The 23,064-nt window shown below is 32.9% G+C and overlaps 1 protein-coding gene across 6 annotated transcripts in view; it reads left to right on the forward strand.

The window, feature by feature from the left end:
• LOC105149228 (serine/threonine-protein kinase SIK3) overlaps positions 1 to 23,064 on the forward strand; it is a 230,805-nt gene that overhangs the window by 72,251 nt on the left and 135,490 nt on the right. For all 6 annotated transcript variants that reach the window (XR_015546730.1, XM_087411407.1, XM_087411385.1 and 3 more), the window contains 3 exons: positions 9,967 to 10,207; positions 13,706 to 14,021; positions 18,203 to 18,336. Coding sequence is in view for 5 of the 6 variants with exons in the window: in XM_087411407.1 (XP_087267533.1) it covers positions 9,967 to 10,207; positions 13,706 to 14,021; positions 18,203 to 18,336 (691 nt within the window). In the remaining variant the exon portion in view is untranslated. The remainder of the gene's footprint in view (positions 1 to 9,966; positions 10,208 to 13,705; positions 14,022 to 18,202; positions 18,337 to 23,064) is intronic.

Consider the following 23,064-nt stretch of genomic DNA (forward strand, 5'->3'; position numbering starts at 1 on the left):
ACAATATCTCAATATCTCAAAAACTATCCATTTTTGGATCTTGTGTCCATGAGAATTTTTGATCAGGACATTATGATCTACATTATAGTAAAATTTCAGCTAATTCGAATCTAATTTACATAAGATTTGCGGGGCCTTTGTCTGAACCTTTCAGATAATTTGAATATTCGTATCTAAGTAACTAGATAATTCAATAAATGAATTATATTCGTGACTCCTATTAACAAATTTAGACCGTATTTGAAGCTTTCATATGATCAAAAAATTTAAATAAATATAAAAAATTATAAACATACACGATTATTGTTAATAAATAAATCAATTATTTTATCATTTATTGTTATCGTTATTCATAGAAATATTTATAAATATGATTAAATTAATAAAAAATAAATACAATTAAACAAGTAAATATTATGATAATTTAGATCCAAATCCAAATATGATAATTTAGATCCTATCTGTTACAAGAAATAGAATAAAAATCAGATTGTTAAATTAACGAGAATTTAATTACTTTTTATGTTTTGCTAACTTTGAAAATGCGTTTTCTATATCAGAAAATATTACAATTAAAAAGAATCTATTATCTGAGCATATTAATTAATAATATTAGATAATAATTTCCAGTTAAAAATAGCGTAAATATGTCGATGAAGGGAGCACACCCCAATGACCTTGACTTTGAAATGTTATCAATATCATGACCCTGAGTGTCCTTCAACAAGTTTTAGCCGTCGCTTGTTATTCGTTAAAAAGTTATTAACAAAAAAGTTTAAAAAATGACGTCTTATTTCTGCCACATACAATATTAAAAACTGTCTTATATCCTTCCTTACATACGTAATGGCTTTTCACGCGAAGCGAAATCCATCCCCCACTCCCTCTCTGCCTAGGGGCGCACGACTTTCCATACAAAGCGTGGTCCACTTCATAATGTAAGAAGACAAGGTGTCACTCCTGAAGTTGCGCAGTGGTTCAAAGTAGCATCTGTTCTTCGACCAATCAGAGTTCGCCCCAAAATGCTAACATGGCTTCTTCCATACATACATGCTGCGTAACTATCAAAGAATAGGTTGGTGAGGCCAATTAAAATTGAAAAAAAAAAAGAAAGAATAGATTGGGTCATATTAGTAGTATTTGCTTTAGTATAGTAGTTATTGCTTATTTAGTTCACAGAAATGTCTGTTGTGTAAAATATTGTATTAATCGCATGTTTTACAAGAAAACAAAAAATGTTAAATTTTTTCGATTTCCTAAGGAAATTATTCATCGGCAATGGTTTTAAGCCAGTCGAAGTATAGAAATAGATATAAAAGTTGATGCGGGTAAAGTTGATATAATTAATTAATCATTTGTTAGTTTGCAATATGTACATATACACTACGGAAAATGAATTTTTAAACATAATTAAAAGCGCTTTAGATTACAAACTTTGAACGTCAAAATACTTTTTTAATTTTGTGTTGAATAATATAGAATAATGTACACATGTATTATACACACATTATATGTAATATAGAATAATATAGAATAATATACATATTACATATTAACATACAGTGATGGTCATGAAAATAGAGCCATGTATATAACAATTTATAAAATAGTTATTTTACCCATCTATCTTCACTTGCTGGTATAATGTTATTTATTGTATAGTAGCAACAATTCATATCAACTAAAAAACATAATTTATGACATATATAACTCCGCGAACAGAGTAAAAAGCCTTGAGGAATTGTTAATCATAATCGATTATTCTTCTCACACTCAATTTTTATTCAATTTCTTAAGGCTTAAGACTTAATATCGCAATATATACAGTAGTGCAACTCGCTGTTGACACCTTTGATGTCAACGTGCCCAAAATTCAACTGTTCATGTGCGAGTTAAGGAGGTAACTAATTATGGACCTGCTTTTCGCAGCTGCTTTCTGCACTAAACTACCCTAAAACTTTCTATCTCGCATTCACTAAGCGTCAAAATTATATTTATTTCATTTTAAGTACAATAAACGTTTTATGTATTATACATTATAGTAGAGCAAAACATTACAGTCTACAAAATAGTACATTATAGTCTACAAAAGAACAGTTCTTGGAGTCGATTGTGTATATTTTGAAATGATGTAAAAATTACAAAAATGAGCGGATTTATCAAGTATTGATCATTGTAATAATTATCACTTGGTCACTATTTACTTAACACTGAACACTGCTTTTCTGCCATTTTCTTTTTTGGATATTCTACAATGTGCTTTTTGTTTTCTGTTTCTTGCTTTTTGCTATTTTTTACATCTTGTATTTTTGCTTTTTATCTGGTTTTTTGTTTTATATCGCCCGAGATAAAAATTAATGAACTTTAGGAGAAACAGGAGATACGTAGCAAGAAATACATTGTTAATAAAACGGTTGCAAAGGAGGAAAAAGCAAAAGGTAAAAAGCAAGAAAATAGAAAACAAAAAGCATATTGTAAAATAGCCATAATATTGTAGAATAGCATCTTACATAACTGTGCATAACACACTGTTCGTACTTTTCCCTCCAATTCACTTCTATTACAAGATATCTGCTGGTTGAGCATTTAATGGCATTTAAAAAAGAAAGTATAGAGAAATAGAAAGAAATGCGACAGAAAATTAGTTACGTGATTGGTTACCTCCTTCGCGCATGTGCAATTCAATTTTGGGCACGCTGAAATCTGGGGAGTTGCGCTCTGTATATACTGTGTTTACTACTTTATTATGTTTGCGGAGTAACGCGTTACTTTTTAAAATAAGTAACTAGTAACGATAACGAGTTATTTTTAACAAAAAGTAACAAAAAGTAACACGTTATTTTTCTAAGGTAACGTTCCCAACTCGGTATATATTGATGTATTACATGGTTTTTAGAGCACTATTAATAGTCTTAGTACGGCGTTTGAATCTCGCGCAATATTTAAATATAAATTTGATTGATTGCTCTAGTATGCAATCACCATTATACGTAATAGTATGCGTTGTTTTTTGTTACATCGTGATCTACCCTATTTTCCTCCTAGGGACGTAATGGCTTTTTATGCAAGTAGATCTTGCTTCGTGTAGAAAGTCGAGCGCTCCTAAGCAGGAGGAGGTAGAGTGGACCTCTATTCGCGTGAAAAGTCGTACGCCTTTAGACAGGGAGGAGGAGGGAAGGATTTTGTTTTACATGGAATGTTGATAACCCCGTGGTAGAGGGAGAGGTGGGTTGGATCAGAAAGAATTAAGGAAAAGTGGAGCGAATTTAGCCGGAAGCCGCCATGTTTAGTGCACCGTTGAAGTGAGTAGGAAATGTGGTAGGAGTATGATGGAACTATTGTACCGCATTAATATTGTATGTATGATATATATGTACATATATACACATTTGGGAATCAATCAGAGAAGAGAATCACTATCTGCTCCATTCTTCCTTGATTCTCTCTCGGTTGGACCAGGGGGTCCAAGGTGCCATTGTTATGTATAGCTGAGTTACAGTTTATGGCGCTATCTAAAGAGAACTTGTTAAAAAGAGAGACAATTTCTTCGTCAAGTTTGATAAAAATACAAAAATTTATGGTCACCGCGGTCACTCACCCGATCTACTATCCTATCCAACGATGCTTTACCTATATGATCGCGTAGCCGAACTACTATGTCGTGAAGGTATTTTTTTTACTATCTGACCGGATAGCCGGATATCAGGTAATATCTAGGAATATTCGGTTAAAATTTGATATCATTAAATTAATTTTTCCTTATACAAATATTCTTCTACACATAAGTATGCATATTCATAATGCTATAATATCTTATACATTGTTGTAAAATTATAATCTTTTTCTATATAGGCTTTTTTTTTTGAAGACACTTTTTTAGAATCCGATCGAATATCCGGAAAATGTCAGATATCCGATGTTACATTCTGTCCGGATATTTGATATCCGGTATCCGGTAATTTTATGATCCGGTGCATTCGTAATATGAATATTTGGTTGTGTTCGCTTTGGCGCTTTAGCATGTGTTTCGCTTTGTGTCGTTTAATTCTTATTGTTTATTAAATATTGATGGAGGATAATTGATGTTCACAACATGTACTGTAAGCGCCAAAGCGAACGCAGATTAAGAATGTGGATATAAGAAAAGTGTGACATATATAATGCCATCTAGTGTCCTGGGGGAGAAGTTTTTAACCCATTGAGGGGCACATTTGTCTTCTAAACAACTTATGAATTCATAGATCATCTATGGGAACAAAAAATCGTAAATTTAGCCTAAAATAGTCGCCGTATTGGATCCGTCATTTTGAATTTTGTAATTTTAACGTTGAAATCGTAATCAGCGGCCCCAAAAACCCTCGTATATTCAGTTTCGTACAATTTGAATAAAAAAAAACCGTGAATTTAACCTAAAATAGTCGCCATATTAGATTCGCCATTTTGAATTTTGTAATTCTGACATCAGAATCGTAATCAGCGATCATTCATAGATGAAATTCATAGATGATCTATAATTTCTGAATAATTTATGATTTTAATAATTTAGAAGAAAAATGTGCCCCTCAAAGGGATAAAAGATCAATTATCCAAAATTATTCAAAATTTCAAAAATTTTTTTCGGAAAAACTAGTATGCAGAAAAAAATAAGTTTTTACATTAATTGTTTATAACAAAATTGCAAATAAATAATTTAATATAATTTTTTATGAAAGTTGCAACTTAGATCCAAAAGAGTCTAAAAAGTATTCATATGTGCATAAAAACTGCAAAATGGATCAGAAATATGGAAAAAACTAAGAACGAAAAGATGAGATGTATACATTTTATTGCTCCTTAAAGGGTTAACAGGAATCATGGGAATCGTAGTAATTGTTAGGAATCAGTTTATGGTTATGAACTCCCTGGTTGAACTTCGCTTAGCGTGAAAAGTCATTACATACGCAGGGGAAGATTGTGTGTATTTGCATAAATAAGACGTCATTTTTTTGGTGATAACTTTTTAACGAATAATGAGCGACAGCTAAAATCTGTTAGAAGTTACTCAGGGATTGGAAGTTATCAGGGTCATGACCTTCATAATTGTGATGTTCGGCGTAGTGATTTTAGTTACTGTAGATTGGCTAGTATAGCAGCGTGCGCCCGTTACTCTCCTCCTATCTTATTCGAAACTATTGACGAGAAACTGAGGGTTACTTTGTACATCCTTATCAATTAACAGTATTAATAAATATTAAATGGTATGTCCCGCATTGTCATTATTGCCCTGAGAACACATTTTGCAACGAGGATCAAGGTTTGAGTACCAATCACAAAGATTAAGTGAGAACCTTGTAACCAAGGCGGCTGTAAGGTAAGAAGTTAAAATGCCGGACGATTTAGATAAGCAGCAGCAATTGCAGAAAGTTCAGGAACAAATGATAGAACAGCAGCAAGTGCTAGATTATAGGCCAAGAGAGTAAGAATAATTTAGAGCGCAATTGCATCAAGAGCAAATGCAATTAATAGAATGATAAAAGCAGTTGTAGTAAGAAAAGAAAGGAACAGACTTAGCAGTGGTTTCTTCAAGGTTAGTTAGCATTCTCAATGGATCGAATAGAGCCGATAGTACCAAAAATTAACTTTTATTCGATTGGAGCATCATTATCGGAATTCTACATTAGTGAGGAACCTGTATCAGGAACGTCTTGGGCAATACTTCATGGCAAACCAAATTGCAGAAGTATGCAAGGTAGCAATATTAATTACTTTAGTGGAACAGAAAACCTACAAAATTTTAAAGGACCTCTGTGATCTGGTGTTGCCGGAATTCAAATTGTACGGATAGCTTTGTGAAATTTTAAAGAAATAATTTGTGATGTTGGTGTCACTTTGTATGGAAGGCTCGCTCGCCAAGGCGTGTAATAACGACGACTCTTTTTGTTATAACAATTTAAACTTTATTGTTGAGTCGAATTAAGATTTGTTCGAAGCGGGCGGTAGGCGATTATGTTCGTAATCCGATAATTGATGCGTTCGGTTAGATGCGTGCATAGATAACTCGCACTTGGTATGACGTTGAATAATTTCTCGCAGCTGTTAAATGCATATTGCGAGCAGCAACGAGACCGGCAAATCTCGTCGGAAACTCAGGTAATGCTCACGCACTGAATGCTCTCGCGATATGCGTATATCGGTAATGTTACGTGACAAAATACAGCGTTGATACACGCGATGAAACTTTGGTGTGGTTCGCACTCGATATTTGGGATAAGATTAAGCACGAATCTCGGTCAATGATCCGTATTGATCGGATTTGAGAAGCGAACTGAACTCTTTCGCACGCAGTGTGCGCGATAGTCAACTTTTCGAGTGTCGCGCAAGGAGGGTCGCGTGCCATCTGAGATAGATAGCATGATTAGAACAGGAGCGAGATATACTTATATTGTGAACGAAATGTTGGTCGCAGACATGATTGAACAGGGATGGCTCGGTGTTTATGAGCTGTTTACTTGCCATTCCCGAGAATATATTTAAATTTACGATAATTCCGGAACAGTTTGCATCGATCTTCAAAGAAAGAATAGAATTCTACGAATTGAAGCAAGCAGAAAAAGAATCCAGTTAATAAATGGTTCACTCGAATTTTAAAAGTAAAGCGAGTAATTGCAAATTTGATGTGCAACTTGATGGCATCATTAAAGACAGGTTCGTGGCCGGATTAAGGAAAGGGTCAATCTTGGTGATAGAGTTTGTTGAAGAAGACCATACAGCGACACTGCAGTTTATTTTGGAAGTAGCCAGAAAGAAAGAAGCAGCAGTGGCGACATCATTCAAGACTAATACGGTAGATTCATTCACAGTGTGAAGCAAGGAAAAACTAGACATACTCAACAAAAAGGAACAAGGCACGGTAAGAAGGAGGAAGCTAAGGCAATTGGATAGCATTAAGAGTTTAGAGATGAATTAAAGTGCATATATTGCGGAGGCACAAGATATATTTTTGCCAAGTGCAAATATAGAACACATAAGTATAAGGTTTGTAATAAGGAAGGTCATTTGGCCAAAATTTGTAAAAGTAATAAGAACGCAGTCGCTAATGCAAATTATTTAGTCAGAGTCGAAGAACGAAAATATGGAAATAATTGATAGGTATAATTTATGTAATATAGTTAATAGCGAAGAGCCCTTAATGATTAAAGTTGACATCGAAGGTCAATCAATTTGTATGGAATTAGATACGAGAGCGGGTAAATCTGTGCGAGTAATACCGGAAAAGATTATTAAAGAAAAATTCAATCATTGTAAATTAGAAAGTTCGATTAAAGATGTATATCGACGGAAGTGTCTTAGTAGTACCAGAAAGGCAAATTTCAGTCAAAATTAAATATCAAAATACGGTAATTTAGGTTTATTTGATAGTAATTAAAAAAGGAAGCAGATTGTTAATGGATAGAGACCTAATGAGATTTTTAAAATTGACATAACATTTTTGTATTCTATAAAAGAAAGCAATAGTCTTAAAGTCTTGTTACAAATGTATAAAGATTTATTTAACGAGGAGTTAGGTAAATATAAATTTGAAAAAATTGATCTTAAAGTAGCACGAGAAGCTCATCCAATTTTTGTCAAGCCACAAGGCTAATACTCTTAGCGTTTAAAGAAAAAGTAGGCAAGCAATTAGAAGATTTAGAAAAGAAAGGAATAATCGAATTAATGGATAATTCATTGTGGAGTACCTTTAGTTAGCCGAAAGATATGAAAAAGAACGGCAGTTTAAGGATTTGCGCAGATTATAAAGTAACAATTAATAAGTATCTTGATGACGTTAAACATCCTTTACCGAGAATTGAGGAATTATTTGCAGCGCTAAGCGGTGGAGAATTGTTGTGTACTAAATTAGATCTTACAGCAGCGTATAATCAGTTGGAGGTTACTGAGGAAATTAGTAAGCTACTTGCTTGGAATATTCATAAGGATATTTATTTGCTTAAGAGGTTACCCTTCGGAACCAAGCCAGCGTACACAATTTTTTAGAGGAAACTATGGAAAAGATTTTATTATATTAAAAATGTAATTAATTTTATAGATGACATTGTAGGTTAAAGGTACTAACAAAGAAGAGCATTTAAAAAATTTGGAAGAAGTATTTATTTAGGCGTCTTTCAGAAACAGGATTTAAGGTTAATTTAAAAAAAATCAATATTTTTCCAACTTGAGATTAAGTACTTGGGACATATCATAAACAAGGAAGGATTGCATAAGGATTCTGAAAAGGTAGCAGCCATGGCAGAAGCACCGAAGCCCGAAAGTGTAGCGGAAGTGAAGGCTTTTATTGGCATGGTCAATTATTATGGTAAATTTGTACAAAATTGTCATAGATGTTAGCACCCTTGTATGAGCTTCAGCGTAGTAAAGTATTTAAATGGACGCGACAGTGTGACGAACTATTTAAAAGTATTAAAAACGAATTGGCTTCAGAAAGAAATTTAATTCATTTTAATAAGGATTGGAAACTTGAACTAGTCTGCGATGCGTCAGAGGTGGATATTGGAGCTGTATTGTTGCATGTTTTGCCAGATAATACAAAAAGGCTTGTTGCATTTGTCTAGGATTCTTCACGAAGTAAAAAAGAACTACTCAGTTATACATTAAGAAATCCTAAAGATCAAAGACCTCCACTCAGTTCTGCAGGTGTATACAAAATAGCTTGTTCCTAGCGGGCAAGTATACATTGGAGAAACTAGGAAAATGGTCAACCTACGGATAAAAGAATCAACGCGATCAGGCTAAAACATGTCACGCAATCAGCATTATCAGAACACAACATTGAAACAAGACATCAAATACTGTTTGATAAAACAATCACAACAACCAACGTTACATCATACTTTACAAGAAAGTATAGAGAAGCCATAGAGATACAAAAACACCTTAATAATCTAAATAGAGATAATGTCTACAACAAAATAAAATATGGAAAACCATTCTCCCGGTTATTGAAGACTAACCGATTCCCTCCCCCCCACAATTCTTTTCTTCCCCCCCACTACTCCAACAAGTAGCGTAATATAAAAAAGGAACGACCCGGAGGAATAGCTCAGTATCAGGCTGCTCCTGATGAAGTGGACTGCAACGTTCACGAAACTATTTCTTGGCATTTCAAGAATGGATCTGGACACAGAGGAAACTCGCGAAACGCATAATCTATATAGAAGAGGAAATTTATTTAAAACAGAATAAAGAAGAGAACAAAGGAAAGGATTTGAAGATGTTAGAAGTTGTTAAAGAATCGAGGAGTGAAGATAAATATAGATATAGAGCGAGAAGAAGTAAAGACTGATTAGTGTAAGATCTAAAAGGAAGATTAAACAAGTTGAGAAATTTAATTTATAAATAAGAGTTAGGATATATAAATTATTTTAAGTATTTCCTTATTTTGTCGGGGAGGAAATGTGATGTTCAGCGTAGTGATTTTAGTTACTGTAAGTTGGCACTACTGGTATAGCCGTTGTTTTCCTCCTATCTTTTGTATTTTATTCGAAACTATCCGTTACTCTGTATACCTTCGTCAGTTAACAGTATTACTAAATATTAAGTGGTCCTGCATTGTCATTATTCCTCTGCGAATACCCACAATAACATACGTCAAGGTCATCGGAACGGGTTCTCTCCATCGGTATATTTACCAAAAATAAATCTAATATTAACTGTACTAAATTTGTATTCAACTTTTTAGCAGAAGATACATATATGTTAACAAACTTCACATGTACACATGCACGTATGCACGTATCCGTACTTTTCATGAAAAATAAAAATTTAGAAAAAATTTTTTACAATCTGAAAAGAATTTAAATGTGTATTTTTTTCAATACAATAATAATACAATAATAATTTGTTAATTGTATTGAAAAGAGAATGTTTATATTTAAGGATTTTGTTCTTATTATATTTTATCTTTTTTATTTTGCCTTTTTACATTTTCAGATGTAATCCTGATGTAAGCGTGCCACTACCATTAAATCAATTAGTAATAGAAAATATGTTAAGATTACCTGGACTTAGCGCAGATACGTTATTACAAGCCATTAAAGGAAATACTTTTGATCATGTATCAGCTATATACAATTTACTTGTTGATCGATTAGAACCAACAATGCCTAATTTACACAGTATTCAAAGTATTCCAGGTGATTATTTGCCAGATGGTGCACATCAATTAGAGAAGGTAATTATATTATTTTTTAAAAAGGGACAGATATTACTTATTTGTCTCCTTATTTGGTTTGCTCATCTTTATTTTTACAGGTATTCATTTGGTTCGCACAGTAAATTGTATAACTTAGAAGTACACTATTAAATTATTACACACAATTTTTATTTGTTTTATTTAATTGTGCTCTGTTTTGTCACTTCGTCGTTATTATATTATTAATATAAGTTTTTAATTAATTTTCTATTAAAGTATAATAGTTATGTGATGATTGTTTAACATTTCAGTTTAACATTTCCGATTTATGATTTAAGTCTACGGCACACGATGCTTCCTTTTCTGTGTGTTTGTTGCCGTGTTGGCAGTGCTGCAGGGTCTATTGCTAGTTCGAATTCAGATGGTATGAGTTTTTGTGCTGGCTGAGAAGCTGGAATTTGCTTGATAGAAGACACTCAGCAAAAGTATTCAAATAAGTAAACATAGAGTAAATAGTTATTATGGTAATGGTGGAATAAATAGTTATTGTGATAATGATGGAGTAAATAATTATTATCACAAAAGTGATGATTACATTGTTTTTAATTATTGCGAAGAGAATACTATGATCACATAACTTATGATTGCGTTCTAATTAATTCTCACGAGCCAGCACAAAATTATGTAAGAAAAATAACTCCTGGCCTATTATGAAAATTGAGAGATCAACTAGCAACGTAGCCTGTAAGCCACACAATTTCCAGTAGTTAGTAAGATAACCAACATAGTAGCATGCAAGAAGCAGTAGGAAAAAAAGCAGATTCATGTTTTAAATATTCTGCTAAATATTAAAGATGTTTGATGATTTTTTTATCTTTGGACATTAGATTTATGCTTTTTAGTTTGACAACGTTCCGTCTTTATTTATTTTGACAATATTATTTTGATTTTATAGATTTATTGTAAAATGAAATAGTTATTTTTTGTTAATTTGTTAGTATTTTATATTGAAGAGGAATATTCCAAATCAAGAGTCGAAACATTTGTAATTTTATTTTATTAATATACTTTTTACATATGACCACCTGTCGACTCCCATAGCTTTTCTTTTAATTTATGATTACAGATCTAATTTTAATGTATGTTACTTATTGATCATGTTATTATTTTAAGCGATAGTTTTGTTTTGATAGGTACTTTTAGTAAGATTTTTTTCAATTAAGACTATTATTTTAATTAAGTATATGATTGTTTTATCATTTTTAAGAATTTGAATAATGTCATCATTTATTTATATTTTTAGAGTTGAAAATAATTTTATACAAATTTTTTATCCTTATGTTTAATCGCGCTTATTTTAAATTAATTTTTAAGTAAAATTCCGTTTTGAGAATAAATCCAACTCAATAATATTATAAAAACAACATGCTAATAAGAGCCAAACGCGACTATTATTGAACAAATATTAATATTTGTTATTTCAGTATTACGTAGGTATCGCAAATATTGTGATCATATTTTTGGTCCTTTTCAGTACAAATTAATGAATTCAAAAGTAATGTTAAAATAAAGGGGTAAATAAAAGCGTAAGAAAGAAAAAAGCGCGGATTGAAAACGCATGAAAATATAAAAACTGCAAATCATAAAAAGTGCAAAGTAAAAAGTTACGCAAAAGATTGCAATCATATCGCAAGTATACACTTATGAAACACTGCAATAATAAACATTAATACATATTCGCGCATCAGCAATTGCTCAATAATTAATTTATTGCGAAAAATATTACTCCCTTGACCGGGAGTCGGACTCGGATCTTTTGCTTTCCGGGCGAGCGTCCTAAGCCTTTATATCACCGAGGCCTTAGCAATATTCTTCGCAATAATTGGCATATGAAGGAATAATGTCTATTTAGGTGACGTAAATAAATTAGTAACAATATATTATAGGACCGTATATCTGTGATAACAGAGAAACTGCAGAAATCAATACTTTAAACGATCTGGATCTTAAATATTTGTAAAATTAATTATTTATAGATTTTAATATGTCATTCAGCATTATTAAGATCGTTCGAAGATGTGAAAAAGCATCAATTGTTAAATTACTAGTCGTGACATTACTGTGGTAGTTTAGAGTTAGCGTTTTAAGACCGAAAAATCATTTCGTCGTGCATTTCAAAGGACTACATACGTAGTACATAAATTCACACAGAATCATACAAGCATTTAAGATCCAGCTAGACTTTAAGGCATTGATTTCTATAGTTTATGTTATACACACATATATGGTCTTATAAGATATTATATTATTTTTTATATAATTCAAGATCGAGTTATCGATTAAACCTATTAAGAACTTAATTGGTTCTGTCACTTTTAAGTTCCCATAAATTCAGAGTTCCCATATATTCGCAGTCATGCGGCCTGTATACACGACTATACACGAGCTGGTTTCGCCGCTCATGTGCATTTGATGTGAGATACTATTGTCTCTTGGGGTGCGTTCCACTTAACGCCTGCAATGCTCACAAACCCGTTCCACATAACGACCATGAATCATTGTGGTCGCGATCAAAACGTCATAAATGACGTCATTAATCGCGATCTCGTCAAGCTCATGTCGCTCATGATTCGGCGTGATAGTTTCGTCGTCTGTTTTTTGCGCGGGCATTTTGTTTTGTTCCCGGTGTTATATATTTTTTATATGAAAAGAGTCTCTTTATATGATCCGGAAAGAGGTAAACACTATTTCCCATTCGTCATTTGAACTCGAGTCTTCAGATTTATATTTTCTATAGTGCAGTACGATTACTTTAATGGTATCCTGTACACACAAAACTTGTTCCACTTAAGATTTCGCCCGCAGAGCCCGCAAGTTAGTGGAACAGCAAATATTGTGAATATGATTGCAGATTTTAAGTGGAACGCATTCTTAATAGATTCAAGTAATATACAGGGTGCCTAATAAAGACTGCGCTTAGAAGATAGATTTTTGAGATTATTTTGATACGAAAATTTTAACACCAAAATGCCAAGGCTATAATATGTAATTTTAAAATTATAAGCATTTAAAGTTAACGAATGATAAGTTCACTCGTTGAGGTGTGATATAACGCAAAATGTAAACTATATCTTAATACGTGATATCTTTAGACGTTATGATTCGCCAATTTTAAATGTTTACAATTAAAAAACTATTATAGCCTTGATATTTCATATTAAGATTTTTGTCTCAAAATAATTACAGGAATCTACCTTTAAGCGTTGTTACCAGTGTTGTATCCTGTATATGTTCCTTATTTGTTGCCTAAACATTTAATGAGATAAAATACGATTAAAAATACAAATGATATGCATTTATAGAAAAATAAAAATTTCCGAATTGTTCGTAATACTGACTATAAATTGTTTTACTTTCACAATTTACTGTGTAAATCAAGAATTTGTAAATTAAAAGAAGCTTATATACTTTATTTCTTTATGTTTAACTAATGTGTTAATAAATTGTTTGTATTATATAGTTATATGTTTTTGACAGTTTGGTGAAACTGAAGCGGAAACGGAAGAGAAAAGTGGTCTTTATTTGCCATCTGGAACATCTTATCATACAACAAGAAGACATACAGTTGGACCTGGTGATGCAGTGCATCAATCTCCTTCGTCATATCCTTATCATCATATGTCAGGCTATCAAACTTTACGGCCTCTTCCTGTTCTTCAGTGTAATATGGATCCTCAAGTTTTACCACATACCAATTTACCATTAAATCTTCCCTTAGTTCAACATCAACCACCACAAAATTTCCAAATAAAGGATCAACATTTATTGAAACCACCTCCTGTTATGGGTGCCAGTAAGTTTTATCTTGTTTTATGAAAGATATTTTTAAAATTTATTAGGTGTTGGAATTAATTCGTAGCGTTTTACAAGAGATGGGAAGTACTTTCATTAATGTATTTTTTAATGCTCATGTGAAATAAATAACATTCTTTTATTAAAAACGCTACGAATTAATTCCAACACCTAATATTTTTAAATTATTAAAATAATTAAATAATTAAAATTATATAAATAATTTATTTTTAAATTAATTAATAATTAATTTAAATTAATAAATTCTTTGTTTTATTAAATTAATTGATTAGTAATAAATATGTTACTGTACCTTTTTTGTCAGTATAACATTATATTCAGAATTAATTTCCATAAAATTATATTAGGTAAATACAGGGTGGGCCATCTATTGGTACGTTTTTAAAAATGCGATCAAATGAGCATACATTGATATTTTTTATTAATTTTTTTTTTGTTGTGAAGCTAAAAGTATCCGCGTCAAGAATGAAAAACGATTTCGTTCATGTGGCTCCCTCTACTGGCCTTACAGTATGCCATTCGGTCACCCCAATTATTAATGACATTTTGGACTACCTCGGCGCCAATTTCACTCAAAACAGTCGTAATATAATGTCATCCACTAACATCCCTTTCTCACGAACTTTCCTCACCAATTTGCGTATAGCTCCTTCGGTGGGTGCTCTATCACGACCCATATTTCTTTTCAAAATTCGTACAGTTTCGGCGACACAGCACTGACTTTGAAAATAAGTTTTTAAAATTTCAAAACGCTCTTCAAGAGAAAACATGTTGTTTCGTGCCGCGGACGGTATGACTAATAAACTGTCAAAATTTCGGGTCTGTAGCTCGTTCGGTGTTGCCATACGACGAAATTCAAAAACGTACCAATAGATGGCCCACCCTGTATTAATAATAACGGAAGCAGCTCCCTGAGTAACCTCCAACGGGTTTTAGCTGCCTTCATTAAAAAGTTAACTAAAAAAGTTTGAAAAATTACATTTTATTTCTGCTAAATATAATATTGAAAAATATCAGTAAATGACAATAATGTTAAATGAACACTGAATATCTATGTAGAATTATCTAACGATTCTAACGGATACAATTCGCTTATTATTTCAAAAAAACATTCAATATTTGTTTGTCAAAAGTATCCACCAAAACAAATGAACAATATAATCATGTGAAGTAGTACATTGAGTAGGGAGGGGAGGGGAATGAGAGTCGTGCGCCCCTGAAACAGGGGTGGAGGGGGAGGGTGAGAGTCGAAGATCAGTTGTGCGCTCCTTTGCAGGAGGATGAAAGGAGGGGGGGGGGGGAGTCGAAAGTGAAAGCCACCTAAAATTTGCTGGAAGTCTTTCAAAGTCATAACCTTAACGACATATGTCGAAGTCGTGGCATCCCCTGCAATGCACGACTATCAAACATATTTTGAAGTAGTTAATTTTCGTGTTATATAATTGAACTTTTTTTGTTAATAACTTCTTAACGAATAACGAGCGACGGCTAAGATTTGTTGGAGGTCATGATCTTGACAACATATATCAAGGTTAAGATTATCGGAGCTGCTTCCGTTATTATTAATATTAATCTTATATTATTTTGTGATTTATTTTCGCGTTATATGTATATGTGCGACTTATTTACTTGTGTTATTGACTTGTATTAAATATTTCTGTAAAATTAATTTACTATTGAATGATAATATAATATAAATACATATGCGAATATTTTTGTATAATGTTAGATTATGTTATAATATGAATTTAATGTGAGTATTTGAAATTTGTAAAGATAAATTTTTATATTCCATAGAGTCCTAGCGATTTGAATTAAAAATATTTTTTTGCATAAATTGTCGATTGATAATAAAAAATAACAAAGCAAGAAGTATATGCGCGTGTACGCACGCATGCACGCACAAACGCATATGTTGGAGAGACAGCGAGGGGGGGGGAGGGAGGGATGTGCGCGCGCGCGCACAACACAAGCACATATGCATAAACGGAATAAATAAAATTACGTAAAAAATTTATAACAAATGAATTAATTCGTTAAATACATACAAGATAAGTAGATAAAAAATATATACATAGTATTAAAATCTTAGGAAAAAATTGTAGGAAATGGTAGACATCGAAAGAAAAAACTTTTGTTGAGGAACTTATGTATTTAACGCCTTTTTGAGAAGATACACTGTATAATCGTTTTACAATATTGCACGTCTGACAATTCTAGTTCAAATTTTTGCTTTTTATTGTCCTTTTGAAAAACACTTAAATAACATGAACTATATTTGACAGACGTCACACGCAATTGAATGAGTAGACTTATTAAAAATCGGTTTTTCCTCTTCTCTCTCTCTCTCTCTCTCTCTCTCTCTGTTTTTTTCACTTTTATTTAATTCTTTCTATTTTCTCTTTCCCTCTCTGTATGCTAGTGTATATTATATTATGTTTTACGTTTGCGCATATATTTATATAGAAGCAAAACATTATTTATGTTAATTTTATATTTATTATATGAATTATCCCATTTTAATTTAGTTTAGGTAAATATCTTGTAATATATGGAATATATTATATACGGAAAACCGTTTTAGATGAAAATGGAATGGTTTCTACGGTTACGTATTTTGAAGACAAATAGAATAATGAGATGAATCAAATGATATAAAGAAAACATAATTTCTTAATTAAAAATTATTTATTTTGCTTATACATTTTTTTAACGCAATTGTGTGTTTTTCTTTACACTAATTGATTTATCTAATTATTCTGTTTATACAGTGTTAAAGCGTCCCCATTATAAAAAAATTAATAATTCATGAGATATTTATAAAAATATTTTATGTCAATAAAGTAAAAAAAATAAAGTAAAAAATATCTCATAAACTATTGGTTTGTTAATTCCTCAACTTAAGTACTTTTTTTTATGCAAAATAATTAGAGGAATCATATCATATATTATATAAAAAAAATCATGTAATTCTATATAAAAAAATGGCCTTAATATTTTTTTGGCGCCTTTACCGGAAAAAAACAACGTGACCAAAATATGTCTCCTTCGAATCTATTTCATTTTCTTCTGAAATATTTTTCTATATTATTCGAGATATTTGTTAAGGTACAGGGTCCATTATAAAAGTAATGCGCATTTTCTGGGAAAAATAGATTTATTGATCGTAGCGGTACAAATGCTCAAAATTCTTCAAAATACTCTCCTCCTGAATCAATACACTTGCGGAGACGTGTCTGCCACGCTTGGAAGGCACGCTGAAACTCCTCGACGGGAATGTCTCTTAGGAACATTGTAACATGCTTTTGGATGTTTTTCACGGACTCCCAATGCTTTCCTTTCAGCTCTCTCTTCAGACGGGGAAACAAAAAAAAGTCGCACGGAGCCAAGTCGGGACTGTAAGGGGGTTGGGGGACCACCGGGGTGTTGTTCCGGGCCAGGTAGTTGGCAACGATGAAGGCCGTGTGGCTGGGGGCATTGTCATGGTGGAGCTTGATCGCGTCTTTGATGTCAGCCCTCACGCGCGCGACCCGGCGTTTCAATCTCTTGAGCACCTCCAGGTAGAAGGCTGAGTTGACAGTTTCTCCCTGCGGTACAAACTCAAAATGGACGATTCCTCGTCAAAAAAGACAATGAGCATCGTTTTGATGCGAGACTTGCTCATTCGCTCCTCCCGGCCCTCCTCGAACGCCTTGTGCCACCTCCCGGACTGTGACCTTGAAATGCAGTCGTCCTTGAAGGCCTCTTGAAGCATCTGGAATGTTTCGGTTGCATTCTTTCCAAGTCGCACGCAAAACTTGATGGCGTATCGCTGTTCAAGCGAACGCTCCATCGCGCCGTGTTACAAAGTCGAAAAACACACTTCACGCGGAGGCACGTCTTTCCACTCAGACTGCTCGGAGCAAACTGGCGACCGGCTGCCTTGGAAGGGCAGACCCCCCCATCACATTTCCCGACTCATTTTACCCCGCTGCGATGGATATTCGCGTCACAATAAAGTCATGCGCATTACTTTCATAATGGACCCTGTATGTCAAAATGAGGCATTTTGTACATTAAAATTAACTTTATTTTACTAGATCAATTTTATATAAAAAATTTTGATTTATTTGCATTGATTAGTGTAAAAATGTATTATTACTTTACCATATATATTTACAGCTGGAGGTTTTGGTAGAAGAGCTTCAGATGGTGGAGCAAATCTTCATATATTTCATCAACAACATAGTAGTAACATTAACAATGATGAAGATAACGGCTGGAGTCAACCTGGTAGTAGGGAACAATTACAGTCAGTAAGTAAATAATTAAAAATTTTAATTATATTTCATTGACCTAAGCAATGGAAAGGAAATATTATAACATACAAGGTTTGGAAAGTAATGATAAATCTTTCTCATAAGAGCAGAATGGACTAAATTGAGAAGAAAAGTCCTTTACCATGTTGCAATTTTCGCAATAGTTAACAAGATATTAATTGTTAAAAGTTGCCGAAAATTGATCTTCATTAATTTTTTACTCAAATACTATTAACTTTACAAAAAAATTGCAAGAGGTGAAAATTGTTTGTTTTCTTCTCATAGAACTACGAATTTTTTATCAATTTTTTAGTACTGCATTTTCTAATTTTTATCAACCATCATGAGAAAATACGGTATTAAAAAATTCTGAAAAAATTCTAAAAAAACTCTTAGAGATCTATGAAAAGAAAATAAACAATTTTTGTCTCTTGCAGTTTTTTTCTGTAAAGTTGGTAGTATTTGAGTAAAAAATTATTGAAGACCACTTTTCGATAATTTTTAGCAATATATTGTGTATCTATTGCGAAAATTGTAAAAATGGCAGAGGACTTTTCTTCTCAGTTTAATCTATTCTACCCCTTTGCGAAAGATTTATCATTATTTTCCAAATACCCTGTATATAGAATAATGAAATAAAACTGCAACTAAATAATAAGGAAGAGACTATATATTAGGTGTAATAAAAAGAAATCCATTATTTTTCCAATAGATAGCTTTAGTAATCTGTATCACGCGTAGACGAGATACAGATTACTAAAGCCATCTATTGGAAAAATAATGGATTTCTTTTTACTACACTTAATATATACAGGGTAGGCCATTTTAATCTTTCCATACTGATAACTCGAAAAGGGTGCATTTCAGGGAAAAATGTTTCAGATAAAAGTTTTGTAACTTTGAGAGGGACATAAGACGGTATCATTGGTTTAACTTTGGGTGGCATTATCAAAGTCATTTTGAATTTTTTCAAATAATCATAATGCCTAATGAGAGCCGAACACTGGATGCACATGTGTGATAAATTTATTCCATGACTATTAAAGTACAAAGATAAACGTTTCAATCTTACTTCGGATCCTTCTCAATATCGCTAATTAAAATTAAATTAACTTAGAGATCTTAAATCATGCAAACATATTAAATAAAATGCAAACATGTATGTATCTTGCATTGTAGATGTCATAAGATTTTGTTGCCTAGGATATTTTCATAATAGATTTTTATAATAGACGAATTAAATGTCAAACCGCATAGATCATTACAATCCTTGAATTTGCCTTGTTATCAATATAATTACTAGATTAAATGATACAAGCACAAAGCTGTAGATCGTTCATAAAAATTATCAATTCTGTTGTTCGCTTACATATGACCCAATTTGAATTTTTTTAATGGAATCCTTAATTTTTCATTGCATATTCTTGTAGCTTGCCTCGAGAGCTTTTCAAAACACATATAATATATTAAACAATAAAATATTTTTTCATTAAGGCTCCTAACTAGTCGTGGCAGTCATGTTGGAATCGTGACGTCAGAAGTGAGGAATGACGTTAATTTATGCTGCAAGCCATTTGTAAAGACAATTTGTATAAATCTAAATGACGAGATTGCTTTAAAATAGCTGCAAAAATGGGCAGAAACTGTTCTTTTCTCCCTTAATAGTTAATGAATGGTTGTAAAAGGCAGATAAAGTGAGCCTAATTTCGGGCAGAAACATACAGTTTGAATAGTTGTTGAAATGAATGAAATATATACGCTTTTACGTATAAAATTCCAGGATAATTATATTTCTGTCCATTTTTATGATATTCATTAGTACGAGACACGTCACATTTAAGCAAATAATAACGAAATGGCTTGCAGCATAAATTTCGTCGTCAAAACGTCACTTTTCCATATCTATAAGTTCAGTCATTTATCGCGGCGAGGTACTCGCATAACACACACATAAGCACGAGCTCATATACATGTGCTCGCTTTTGGCGTGCCGAGAGCACATGGGCTCATGCTTGTGTGTGAAGTTATCGATTTCGCCACATTTTGCCAGGCCGCCGATTGATTTTGAATCGCTGACTAGTCAGGGGCCTTAAGTGCTTTGTGAATTATACAGCTTGAAAGATAGCATTGCAAGGCATTAGCATTACTCAAGGTGTCCGACCAATGGCTAAAAGCTTTTGAATATTGTTCAGGATCATGACCTGGATAATATTTGTCAAGATCAAGGTCATTGAAGATTGTACCTCTTATTTTCATTTTTGCACTAAAAATCCATTTTTACGTAAAAATGAAAATAAGAAGGACAACTTCTATGACTTTGATCTTGATAAATGCTATCCAGATCGTGATGCTGAACAACATTTAAGAGATTTTAGCCATCGAACACCTTGGATAACACCTTGTTAATGCCGGCGGTGCCGTAACTTTCAAGCTTTATAACTCGCAAAGCACTTAATAAAAAAATATTTTTTTATAGTATTTTGAAAAACTCTCAAGGTAAAGTATAAGATGCAATGAAAAATTAGGGATCCTATTTAAAAAATTCAAAGTGACCTTGCCCTGACAATGCCACCCAAGATTAAACCAATAATATGACCTTATATCCTCTTCGAAGTCACAAAACTTTTGTCTGTATAAATATTTTTCCCCAAAATGCACCTTTTTCAAATTATCAACCTGAAAAGATTAGAATGGCCCTTTGTACATGCACACGCATGCGCGCGCGCGCACGCGCACGCACGCACGCACGCACTCACTCACGCACGCACGCACGCACGCACGCACGCACGCACGCACGCACGCACGCACGCACGCACGCACGCACGCACGCACGCACGCACGCACGCACGCACGCACGCACGCACGCACGCACGCACGCACGCACGCACGCACGCACGCACGCACGCACGCACGCACGCACGCACGCACGCACGCACGCACACGCACGCACGCACATACACACGCGCGCACGCACGCACGCACGCACGCACGCACGCGCACACGCACGCACGCACGCACATGCACACACGCGCGCGCGCGCACACACACACACATCCTAACCCACACTCACATCTTAACCTACACCCACACTTATACCCACACCTACTAACTCACCCATCCACCCATCGCAATTTTAATCCTTAATTTTTAACTTTGTGTTTAAATGAACCAAAATTCCGTTTAAATGATAGTTTTTAAATGCTATTTGCTGCGATTGCTATTTAAAGTTGTTCAATGCGTAAAATGTACCTCTATTATATTGTATCAAACTTTATTTATCTATAAATTTATCTATAAATTTTTCCCAGTAAGCGAGAAACATTTTGAAACATTCCAAAAACGTTGCCATTATAACAATATTGTAACATTGCTGCAATGCTGCTGGAATGTTTCAGAATGTTTTTTTCTTATTAGATTATATATGTAAGATTCTTTAATGCACATAATACATCGGACCAAAGGAAGTCCATTTGTATTTCGTTACGGCGGTCAATGGATATTAAATATTTGAGCTACAATAATAGGTGATTAATTTATTGGATCATACATTGGATCGGTCAGAATAAAAGGAGATACTTATATTAACTTTTTAACAGAAAATTTATCATAACAGTAAATTTATACATATTTGAAGATTTTTCATTATATATCCGATTAACATGATGAAGTACCACCTCATAGCAGTAGGCTTGCGAGACATTATCCCAACATAAAAGTTCCTAATTCTTAAATTGATAGGTTTATTATATAGTCAATGATTTGATTCTACTCGGATGAATTTAATTCTATTTTCTATGAAGATGTTTAAGAAGTGTCTCTCAAAAACTGAAAACTCTACAAGGTTTAGAAGAACACTTTTGCTATGCAATTACAATTATTAAGATAAAAGACAACCATGCATTCTGTAGTTACTGATTACAGGGTGCATCACTGACATGATTCAAATGGGATGAAGTTAAAATCTTAAACAGTAATAAGAATTTTATTGGACTCTACATTTGAAAATTCAACAATAAGAAATAGAAGTACAATGACCGTTACGGCCATTACTTCTACTTTTTATTGTTAAATTGTGAAATTTTAAATATTGAGGAAAATTACACAAAACGCTTGATTACAGAAATGATCTACATTAAACGGCAAAAAACAGTATTAATTTAAATACACTGGATTATTTAATTAAGCATATCAATATTATCTAGATAGTTTATCATTGATTTATATAATTTTGATTTTGATCGTTTTGTCTTTAATTTTAAGCTGCCTTTATTTTATTGTTATTCGCTGACATGTAACCGTCAGATTGAAATCCTCTTTATCGGCCATTATTATTTTTATATTTGAAGTTAAACATGTGAAATGCAATTTTTACAACATTCTTTACTGAATACACATTCTCCCTCGCTACCTCAGGTTAATTATTCTATTTAATTTTTATCTTATTATAATACAATTCGTTATTTACTTAATATTATATTATTGTAAGGGTTAGATTGAGAATAAACAACCATCCAACTTTCTAACTAGTCGTAAGATAAAGACTTCTCCGCCAGGAGTGTGTAGTTTTAACTATAGGACAGCGTGTTGACGGAAGGATGTAGTTCGCAAAAAATTCTTTTGTAATAAATAAGTCCTATTCAGTTAATAAATTTTAAATCTCTTTTAAAATTAAAAAATGATACGTTCAGACTTTATACGTAATGAAACTTATGTAACTTATGTAAT

The sequence above is a fragment of the Acromyrmex echinatior genome, chromosome 1 (assembly GCF_024713525.1).
Source record: "Acromyrmex echinatior isolate Ae372 chromosome 1, ASM2471352v2, whole genome shotgun sequence".
Taxonomy (NCBI): Eukaryota; Metazoa; Arthropoda; class Insecta; order Hymenoptera; family Formicidae; genus Acromyrmex; species Acromyrmex echinatior.